An 11,759-nucleotide genomic window follows, 5' to 3' on the forward strand; every position below is an offset into this window, starting at 1 on the left:
CCCACAAACACGCACAATCCAGGCTATAACACGAAGGACATCCGGTGAACGCCTTCAAATTAAAACATTTACATTTTGGGGAGGGAGGATGGGTGTCTGCATTTAGAATATCACACTGTTAAAAAAAATACATTAAAAAAACTGTTGTTTTACCAGTCAGGCAGGTTAGTATGGAAAAGAATAATGATCTGAATGTTGTTGGGTTTTTTTTTTTTACACTAAGATCTAACACAGGATGTAAACTTATTGGCATTGTATTCATAACAGGGCCTTCCACGACAATAATTAAGGTTGATGGTAAATGTTGGTTCCCATACAAACAAGACAAACAAGAACAGAGGGAGGAGTATCTATATATCAATCAATATCTCATACATGGACCCAGACCTACACGTTGATGAACACTCACTGCACTATAATACTAAGCACATTTATGATTTAATATTAAATACTTTATACCTGTTTTTATTGAACAACTTGCAAACTGTATAAGATAAGATAAGATAAGATAATCCTTTATTAGTCCCGCAGCGGGGAAATTTGCAGACTTACAACAGCTTAGGGTAAAGTGCACACAAGAGACATAGTAGGAGAAGACAAGCTAAGAATAAAAAATAAAGAAATAAAAAATAAAATAAAACAAGTATTATAAATAAGCAATAAAAAACAGTAGAAAAAAACAACAATAACTGAAATATTATATTTACAGACAGAGAAAAAAACAACAACTATTTTAACTATTTTTAACTTTCTTAACTATTATTGCACAGTGTAGTGTATTGCACAGGTTATTATTGTCATGTGGTCATGTGGTCTGCTGGGAGCAGAGCTGGTTGTGCAGCCTGACAGCAGCAGGAAGGAAGGACCTGCGGTACCTCTCCTTCACACACCGGGGGTGAAGCAGCCGGTGGCTGAAGGAGCTGCACAGAGCTGCCAGGGCGTCCTGCATGGGGTGGGAGGTGTTGTTCATCAGGGATGACAGCTTGGCCATCACCCTCCTGTCTCCCACCACCTCCACCGTATCCAGTGGACACCCCAGCACACTGCTGGCCTTCCTGACAAGCTTGTTCAGTCTCTTCTTGTCAGCTGCTGAGATGCTGCTGCTCCAGCAGACCACTGCATAAAAGATGGCTGATGCCACCACGGAGTTGAAAAAGGTCTTCAGGAGTGCTCCCTGCACTCCAAAAGACCTCAGTCTCCTCAGCAGATACAGTCTGCTCTGACCCTTTTTATACAGTGAATTTGTATGATTAGTCCAGTCCAGTTTATTGTTCAAGTGAACACCCAGGTACTTATAAGATTGCACAATCTCAATGTCCTGTCCCTGGATGTTCACTGGTTCCGGAGGACAGTGTTTTCCCCGGCGGAAGTCCACCACCAGCTCTTTGGTTTTACCAGAGTTGATCTGGAGGCGGTTCCGCCGGCACCATCCTATGAAGTATAATTTCATAAGTCACAAATTTGCAAGAATTACGCAAAGTGCCTTCAGAAAACTTGCATCAAACATAAAGTGATTTCAAAAGACATAGACATTGTCTTCACTTTTTAACTTTACACCATTATGACAGCCTTTCAAGAGGACCCAGATACATGGTGCGAATAACCACTTCTGGTCAATCTTGGCCGCATCTCAACTGTAAAAGTTGAAATACTCTCAAATATCCTTGACACTGTTTGATATGAATCCAGTTTCACTACCAGCACAGTTGTTCAATAAACTAAACAATGTCTTAACATAATTCTATAGGAAAAATGAAGAAAAGTAGAGTAGAGAGCGACAATTATTTTCTTCCTATATTATGGATAAGACACTGGGAAAATGTAACCATATACATCATATGTTTGAAACATAGAGATCGTACCCATTACTGAAAGATCTATCATATATCAACACCTCAATTAGAACCATGCTGCTCTACCAAAACCCATCAAACGCCCTCTTACCGCTTGTTGGCAGGCCAACAGACAGACTGTATACCATTTTCTCTGACATCTCCTACTCCCTTTACATCATCCCAGGTTCAAAATCAATCACATTCTATAAGCATTTTTCTGGAGCCACATTGCAACTACAGAATGTCTTTCAGGATGGCTGCTTCATGACCTTGAACCAACCATGTCATAAATTCCAGCTAATTTAGTAATATGTTTCACACATACAGTCTTATTGGTTGAGGTTTGTTAAGCGTCTGTCCTACAGTTTATTGTGCATTTTAGCAATCATTACCATCAATCCGGTCCATAAGGGGCCATCTCACTAACAAAAGCAATAATAAATCATCTTATTGCATTGGTTTACATTTGAACAATGGCTCACTCACCAAACGCTGAGCTCTGAGCCCTGTCTGCTCATAGATTTCTACATGGAATTTATTTTCTCCTCATTATAATGATGCAAGCTATACAGTCAAGAAGTGCTTTAACCCCGACATCCCACAGAGAGCAGCCCATATGATACCCACATGGACATTTTGACTCAGAACAAAACTTTGCAAACTCTCCAAGTTATTTAAGTTTCAGTTTGAAAACTAGTTTTACTTTCTATACCACTTCAGGGTGTGTTGTTTAATTGTTGGAATGTAGATTATAACTTTCATATATAGATAGATATGTAGAGATAGTGAGTTGAGATCATTTTAAAATATGATAACAAAGTATATTAACATTATATTTCCCATATATTTATATATACATTGTTAATCAGACGCATGGCTACAATGTTGTTACTTTGCAGCAATATTATTTTAGGTCAGGTTGATAAAAGCACTCTACTGGACATACAGATTTATTTATATTGTTAAAGGGGAAGGAGGGAAATTGGAAAATAGGCTTTTCCACAGAAGACATTCTCACATATTAGAGTAGGAGAAGCACAGGTGTAAATAAAAAAACAAAACAGCTGTTTCAGTTTCATAACTATGACTGTTTCAGTTTCATGACTAATAATAAATCAAAATGTCTGCTGTGTAAAACACATCTAACATCAAGCTTTTGGAAAGTCACACCTCCAAATACTTTAGAAGTTACATCACAAGTATTAAGCGATAATAAGTGTCAATGCCTTAGCATAATGCGTCCTGTCAAACATGTCCTCACTTATCAAATGGGAGATATCAGAACACATTTGGGATTTCTATACAGGGTATTATCTGTAAATTTGAATTGTTTGGTAAATATTTTGACTTCCCCAATGTGGGACCAATTAAGTTCCGAAACCCATATTGATTACTACTGATGTTTGTGTCCAATTAAGTAATTACTTTTAGTCATATATTAATATAATTTCATGTATATTCACCCCTTAAGACCTATTTAGAGAATGTGCTTGATGTTGGTAACATACATTCAATGGGCCTTCTTTTAATCATTTCTCGTTTCATTTTCTATAAGTTTGTTAATGCTTACAGCAGTCACTGTGCCTTTCCCTGTTTATAGTTATTGTATTTAATTAATTTCTGCTTGATACACATACCAAAGGCACGGATCTTTATTGTCAACTACTTTGCTAAATGAGTGGTTGCTTTGCTCTTCAGCTGTCAAACGGATAATTGAGTGTGGCTAGTTGGCACCATAGTGGTGTAACGGTTCTACCTCGTGGCAAAGCAGTCCTAGGCTATATATGGTTTCCATTTTTGGATGACGAATACAGAATACCACCACCTCTTGGTTATTTTCTCTTGCACGGTTCAGAATGTACTTGTTAGTTTGCCGCTGGCTGCAGTCTTCGTGGTGCGTTCAAGTGCAACATTTTAGCCAAAACACAGGAAAAGTGAGGGGACGCAACTGTCTTCCTTCGTCACCGCTAGTTCTTTGGTTTTGGATTGTATGCCGTGCCCTTTAACACACACCATGTGTGACTGCAAGGTCACCGGTTTGAATGCAGCTCTGAAGACTCGGTGTGTTGTCTGGACTTCAGGAAACTTCAGGATGTGTACAAGCAGTAAACAAAAAAAGGAAATGATTCAGTGTTGTGCGTGCTGTTTCTTTTTTTAGATTGTATAAACTCAATTCAGCTGAAATGTTTACACTCCGACACCAAAATAGAATATTATGCTTGCGACACCTTTCTCAGTTGTTGTTGAAGTTTAAATTTCACCACAATCAAAAGTCCATCCACCTCCATTGTAAAGGTGCAGAAGCATAACTTATTATTGAGGTTAGATACTGTAACATCAGTAAGGTAAGAAACTTTAGACTTTTGTCTGAATCCTCCCGTTTCTCTTAACTGAACTCTGTTGATACACTCATGCTTTAAAAGTTGTTTCATGCACACACACATGTCAAAAACAATGTGCTTGGACGCGTCTTGAGGTGATATTTATTATTGGATTGATCTCCACTCCACTAAGCCTGTTCCACACCCATATAACAAAAGACAGTGTAATCCATTCCTGTCAACAACACCTCATAGTTCTCCATTAACAGAGGAAAGGTACAAAGAAATAAGCAGTGGCCAGCAGAAACGCTCAGGATCTATTTTTACAGCCTGAATTGGTAGCATTAGACCATAACCTTCACATTGTGGCAACAAATTTAGGATTTTGGTGTTATATTTATAGTTTAAAAATGTATATTTTAGTAACTTTATTATACATTTATACAAATTCAGACTCTCAGGTGTTTGTTGAGTCGGTTCAGGGCGTCTTCCACAATGTCCAGCTCATGCCGGATGTCTTTCACCATGCTATTGATGCTGTTGGTGTCCTTCAGGACGTCCACACTCTGGGTGTAAGGGTCGTAGCGTACTGTGAATGGACGCCAAATGGTCTTAGCAAACTCCCTGCAGACACACAAAGAGTCAGTTACCTCAATAGGCCAGTTCAACCTTTGACATCTCTATAACATTGTAGCTACAAAAGCATTCAAACAAAGTTTTTTGTGGGGTCATTTAAAAACAATTTATGAACAAGATCTTAAAAAATGCAAAGTTCAATTCCGGGATCCATCACCGCAGTGTAAATTCCCAACAAAGGGAGAACTTTAAAATACTCAGAGGTTTCATTGACTGGAATATATCAACATTAACAACAAAACTGTGAGTTACTGCCTTGGGAAAACATGATTACAGCTAAGCTAAGGTCCAGATGCTTGGGTTTGCTAACTGTCACCGATGGAGACTAAAAACTAATTTTGCCAACCTTTCCTGATACGGTAGATGCTGCTGGTTCAGTAAAAGTTCAACTTTTTCAGGGAATTCACTTATTTGTGTGACCCGAGAAGATTGATAACACATTCCATGTCTGAGCACCAAGTATGGATCTAGAGCCAGGAGGTGATTAGCCTAACTTAGCATCAAGACTGAAAGCAGAAGGATATCATCATAGAGATAATATCACTACAGTGCTGTTGTAATGACAGAAGTGACCCTTTGCTAAGCCCCGCCCCCGCTACCACTCTATCAAGCTATCATGGAGCCCACACTGTCACTAACTGCACACCCTGCATATATACAGTATGATCTGCAAATAAGCGATTTCATAGAGAAATGGGCTGGTTTTTATTCACAATCATTAAAAAGCGAAAGCAGGATTTTTATACATTCAGTATACCTTAAGTAATTAGTATACCTTTACTAGCTTGTGTAGCATATATATGCTAACGCTAGTTAATGATGTACTGACGTACTATGCTAATGTTAGCTCTGCAGGTTTTTATGTAGAAAACTGATGTTGTAGAAACGTATCTTTCCAACCTCTCCAGGTAACAAGTATCACTAATACACAACGTTAAACCATGACTAGCTCCAAATCCACAAAACTAGCCTGAAAATGAAGCAAATCTAAAAAGATTGCATGAGAATCTATGGAGCAGTGTCGGATAGTTTCCCGTCCTTGGTCGGAGCTGGCCAATGCTGGGCTATGATTTGCCAATCCGCGTTCTAGGGCAGGACTAGAAGAAGTCAGCAAATTGATCAGAGCTACATTATTTAGGGAGGACTGCATTTTTAGAGCAGAATTCCACTGACCTCATTTTGTTCTTGGCGTCCTCAAAACTCTCGGAAACGAAGTAAACTTCTTGGAACGTAGTTATCATGCACTCCTGATTACAGGTCACCACAGGGTCAAACGGTAGGATATGGGACTTGCCAGACAGAGCATGCTAATAGAAGAAAGAGACGGGTTGCGGTTACATTTACATACTGAGAGAATGCACCTCTTGACCTGGTTAGCCAAATAACGTGGTTACTGCTTTGCATTACAGGATTAAAGTAATGTGGATTACCACGTAGGAAAAACTTGTGTTTTGTCGTACTACTAAAAATTCTCATAAAAGGAAGTAAAAGCTAGATAAGAATTTCTTCTGAACATCTTTTACTGCAGATGAGCGGATGCTAAATAAATGTGATAAGTAATGTCAGTATTGGTTCATTCATTTAAATCTTGATCATTAGATAAAAAGATCAGATGTGCAATTGCTGTTGCTACATTAACAATCAATGGGTTTGCAGTAAACACAGGAACTGTAATGGGAACAGAAAATGTTTCCATGTGATCCAAAATCTCAAGTAATTTATAAATGGCAACTTTTTCACCAAACCATTGAAATATAAAAAATTTTTTAAGGCATAAGTAGGAAAACCTGAGTAGGATCAATTGGGAGCTACTCACACGGAAGTTCACAATTCAAGCAACAACTCAGCAGATTAAGTTTTTCTGTATAAAGCTATGCAGCCGTCCGAGTGTTACCTTGAGTTCACTGATGGAGGAGAGGAGTCCAGCTCCATAGGCCTTTAGACTGCCATCCTGCTTACATAGGCCAAACTCCACTGTGAAGAAATAACACTAGAACAAAACGGGTTTTAAATTTGACATCATCCTTTTCACACACAGTATGAGAATGTAGGGATGTTAATCGATGATAATAGGTAAAAAAAACAAGTTATTTGTGAGTTTTTGCATATGGTAGGGATGTTAAAACATATATACAAAATATAAACACATATTTGACTGGTCTGTTCGTGTATTTGGTGTGTATTTTCTCACTGTGGCCAGTTTCTGTACAGCGTCATCTGAAGCTCCTAGCGATGCTAAACCAATTTCTTGAGAGAACTGGGCGAAGCTGGGCTCAGCGAGTAGAGGAACGTGACCCAGCAGCTCGTGGCATGTGTCTCTACATCCAAACATGAGAAGAAAAATGCAGGTAGTGCATTGAAGCACTTTAAAAAAAAAAACAAAAAAACAGTATCATTTGAACACCTGTTATGCGAACAAGTGTGTACTCACGGTTCAGGTGTGTACAAAGGGTCGGAGCTGTGGCGGACATACTGCGTGCAGTGGAACACTCTGAAGGCCAGGCCCGCTAAGAAGTCCCTGGGGGAGAGGTACCCCGCCACGGGCCGAATGATGAAGCCTGAGCGCTCTACACACACACACACACACACACACACACTGCCTGTTAGTTTCTTTGGTAGAGAGAAGTTCCTCTGAAAACTGTCGACAGCAAAGTCAGTGAATCACCTTGATAACCAGGAACAATGCAGAATACACCATTTGTACCCTCTTCAAGTCTCTGTTAACGTTCTGAATCTGAACATAGCTGTACTATAAGTCCAGATACACGCTCACTACGTACTTCCATGACAGATATGGCACCGGTCGGGGGAGGGAGAGTGCGCCATCTAGCGGTTAAATGTTATCAATAGCACCTTTTAAGAAAACTTCAGGATGTGTACAAGCAGTAAACAAAAAAAGGAAATGGTTCAGTGTTGTGCGTGCTGTTTCTTTTTTTAGATTGTATTGGTGTTAGTATTACAACTTACATACTCAATTTAGCTGAAATGTTTACACTCCGACACCAAAATAGAATATTATGGTTGCGACACCTTTCTCAGTTGTTGTTGAAGTTTAAATTTCACCACAATCAAAAGTCCATCCACCACCATTGTAAAGGTGCAGAAGCATAACTTATTATTGAGGTTAGATACTGCAACATCAGTAAGGTAAGAAACTTTAGACTTTTCCTCGGAAAAGTTTGGCAGCAAATTCTATATTTCTTAAGCAGTAGAGCATTAGAATTAGTCGGCTTAGGCCGCGGTTACACTTGTCTTTTCAATGTGACCTCTGTGATCGGAAGCACTCAGTTTTGTCCGCATATGTCTTTCCACGCTCGACACTTGCCTGATCGGAAATAAGAAGCGGCTGTAAAACGCTGAATAAACACTTTTTATTTCCCGTGAATTCTCTGAAATAAAACTGTGATTATTTTAGCTGCTTACTCTTCCTTGCTGCAGCATTTGCAGACTTGTTTCATTGAGGAATAGTCCCTAACAAAGCTCCACTAATTGTTTTTGTCCTGTAAATTCTTCCCAATAAAAGTTTTTTGTTATTTTGTTATTTAAAAGGTTTTATTTTGTATTAACACAATTGGGAAATGTTGAGTTTTAATCAGCAGTAACTTAACAGGACTATGACAGCAGGTCTCAGCTGGGCTCCTGGCCTCCACTCTTCCCTTTGCTCTCCTTGTGTGGGAGGAGGGATGATTTGAGACCCACGTTTGATAAATTGTCCCCATTGTTCCCACATGCTCTCCACACCTCTCTCAGATCCCAACTCACTGCGAGCTGGACCACCTCAGAATGTGGTCTTACTGAGCGAACAGACTTGACAATTAATGCTCCCTAGGTGTGATCAAATGACAAAGGTCGCGTTGAGAGGAAGAGTGCGACCGCTGCCTTAGATTTACAACAGTTACCCTTGAGGAAGTGCGAGACGTCCTCCAGCTGGGGGATGTTGTCTTCGCTGTAGTTACAGTACTTGGTCAGCAGGGGAAGGTTCTTCAGGTACTCCTTGCAGGCGTGGCTGGGGTACAGCTTGTTGAGCTCCCTGAACACCACTCCCCAGGTACGCACCTCCTCTGTCGTGAAGTCTATATGGAGAATAGGATCGCCACTGACGAACAGAGTTAGTTAGCTTATTGAGGTCATAAAATACAACTTTGAGAGACCAAGCATAAAAATGTGAGGACAAATGTAACAATGTTCTGAATCCAATTACAACTTGTCATTTTTATAGTATTGGCGTATCTCAACAAACATTACTTTGATTATATCTTAACTTCTTAACCATCAAGAGTCTGTCTCTTTTATTGTAGTTGACTGGAGGAACTGTTGAGAAGGTTGTACCAACACCATTACTTATTTAGGTTTTTACCATTTGATCTTTGACAGTGAGAAAACCAGTTGTCTCACAGAGTTATTTCTGATCATCGATTACAGTAAGTCATAAGAAAGCAACTCTAAAACACATCTTCTTTCTTCAGACGTAGTTCACAATCAGGGCTGTAACCGGGGCAATCTTTTAACTGACCTCCAGCAGCAGCAACTGTATGATGCATTTAACTGGTTCCCACTTAACTCTGAGACATTTACATGGGTTGCTTTTTGTTTCATTTTGTTGTTTTTTTTTTACATTTAAAACATTATTTAATTCCATTTAGCTTATTATACTCAGACACATTAATGCACTTTCTTTCAAATTTCTAAAGGAATTGGGGAAAAGCCTTTAAATTAAAAGCTCCATCAGACAGGAATAACCTTCAAAAATCACACATTATCATTAGCCTTCTTATTATCCTGACTTACTTGTTTACCCAAATATTTTTGACATTTTTTATTTGGTCTTGCATTTGCTAATTCATTTTATTTCTTGTTAGTCTTGTTCAGATGATGCTTATAAAATATATGTATATTAGATTTGGTTTGCTTAAGTGTGTTTTTGATATTTTATCGACTGCTATTGTCTATTAGCCCCTCCAAGATGAGATGGCGCATTCTTAAGGGTTTCACCCTTACATTTTTAAAACATGTCACCTTAATCCATTTTATATGTCAAAGAAAAAGAAACAGTGGAACTCACAGTTTATAGCTCATAGCCAAATCAGCAAAATATTTTCTTCTTTTACGGTACATGTTGTCTTTGAATCCCTGAAAAACAAAATGACTCATAATCTCAGTTTTCACAATTTCCTTATTATTAAAGTAAAGAAAGTATTCAAGCTGTTCTGTAAAGGCTATGTCCGTCCTACTTACCGGATGGTCGGCGTCTAATTCAGAGCCATACATCAAAACCCTGTTCGCAGACTGATCCAAATCAGAGATCTTCTTAGGGAACCAGGGCACACCAGCAATACCTGTAACACAAATCAGATTCAGTCCAATTAGACATCTGCTTGCGTCTGATAACATTAATGTTGGTGATTGACAGGCCTTGATTGTGGTATTTACTGCTATTTAAGCATGAAAAGATACATTGTCTTGTTGTAAATCAGTTGGCCTACCGTCATCGGGTTGAGAGTAGTTCTCAAATGGAGTAATCTCAACAACATCGGTGTGCGTCCTTAGCAGCTGAGTCAGCTCCTTGAGCTGTTCATGGTCAGTGTCACAATCCACGAAGATCTCAAAGTCTGAATTTCTCCGTTTTGACTTGCGGGACTCGATGTGAATCAGGTTGACGTGTTTTTCCTGCACATACATAACATGCAAGATGATCTTAATATGTGGAGAAAAGCTCCCACACATGATCAAACTCATCCGCATGAGATCATTTAAACAAAAAAAGATTAAGCAATTTAAGTTGACAGCTAGCACATGTTTTCAAAACCTTTTAAAATAAAACACCCACCTGGAAAAGCCGAAGTGCCTTGATGAGACCACCGACTTCATTTTTCAGCGAGAATATTATGGTTGCGACACCTTTCTCAGAGCTGGTGGGCCTTCCAGTGGAGATGCTCCTGTTGTCCTGCTTCTCACCAAATTTACTGAATGTTACCTCAAAGAAAATATACATAATGTGTGAATCAGTGATTTTCCTACAGCCTAAAATAAAATGAAAAACATATTCTTCAATGCTTACTGAGCAACTTAGCTTAGTAAGCCAAACAGAGGCAGAGTAGGGCGGTGCATGTCTTTGCCATGGTTGTAGGAAAACAAATATTGCCACTGCAACATAATTTTGTATAATAACTAGCCATGTGCTTTTTTTGTAGCATCGGGCCTACGGAACAATGGAGGTTTGTTAACTTTGGGGATAACAGGATGTAGGACAAATTGTCGTTCGGTCCAATGGGACACTCTTCAGAGTATTGTGTTTTCGGAAAACCAAGATTGTGACGGCCAAACGCCGAGACGCCAAACTCAAGACTTCAAAACCCTAGTAAGCAAACCTATAGTTGTCTTCATGGTTACTATGTCCACTTCTTATACAGTATATATAATCTATGACTATGTCTTGATTGGCTTTGTTGTAAGTTTCAGTGAAATGAATAAACACAGAAAAAAAATGGCTGATATGACCACTTAAAGTCTAACTTAATTTAATGGTACAATATACAGGATACAGAGCATTAATATAGCATTAAATATCTATTTGATATTTAAAGCGTCTTAGTGCTTGGTACACATAGCTGGACCTGGCCAAACTTGCGTTTTGGTGCATGTTTGTGCTTATGAGCGTGCACCACTGGTGAGCTCACGGCCGCCGCTATGCACAGCTCTCATACAGCGGTTACAGCTGATAACGCCACTCTTACCGACGGCATGGTCGCAGAAGCATAGTACCCTACCGCCGGTTCCTTTCAGGTAAACACTGCTAGCTCTGTCGGCGTTTTTGTTTGCACTGTTAGCACCGTTAGCTGCAAGCCGCTGGCTCACCAGTCGCAATGTTGACAGCTATTAAGAGGCAATGGTCGTCCTCCGAATCTCGTATATAGCATCTTTTAATAGCAAGTTTTGTCTGCTACAGCATACATATCTGCTCTGCAAC

The 11,759-nt window shown here is 39.3% G+C and overlaps 1 protein-coding gene across 1 annotated transcript; it reads right to left on the reverse strand.

Annotated features, from left to right (window-relative positions):
• Positions 1-4,364: 4,364 nt before the first annotated feature.
• On the reverse strand, positions 4,365-11,535 carry LOC129106351 (tryptophan 5-hydroxylase 1-like). Its single transcript, XM_054617743.1, has 11 exons — positions 11,527-11,535; positions 10,620-10,766; positions 10,276-10,459; positions 10,028-10,128; positions 9,855-9,922; positions 8,692-8,888; positions 7,224-7,359; positions 6,984-7,110; positions 6,687-6,782; positions 5,966-6,099; positions 4,365-4,780 (listed from the first exon to the last, which is right to left on the reverse strand). The coding sequence occupies exons 1-11, from the start codon at positions 11,533-11,535 to the stop codon at positions 4,606-4,608; spliced, it is 1,374 nt and encodes a 457-aa protein (XP_054473718.1). The 3' UTR covers positions 4,365-4,605.
• Between the last annotated feature and the right edge of the window lie 224 nt (positions 11,536-11,759).

Source organism: Anoplopoma fimbria, chromosome 2 (genome assembly GCF_027596085.1).
Source record: "Anoplopoma fimbria isolate UVic2021 breed Golden Eagle Sablefish chromosome 2, Afim_UVic_2022, whole genome shotgun sequence".
Taxonomy (NCBI): domain Eukaryota; kingdom Metazoa; phylum Chordata; class Actinopteri; order Perciformes; family Anoplopomatidae; genus Anoplopoma; species Anoplopoma fimbria.

Coding starts and splice junctions, on each gene's coding strand:
- LOC129106351 (XM_054617743.1), bottom strand. Junction 9,923..10,027: donor AATTAGACGCCGACCATCCG/GTAAGTAGGACG, acceptor TTTGTTTTTCAG/GGATTCAAAGACAACATGTA. Junction 6,100..6,686: donor CCTCCATCAGTGAACTCAAG/GTAACACTCGGA, acceptor TTCTTCTATTAG/CATGCTCTGTCTGGCAAGTC.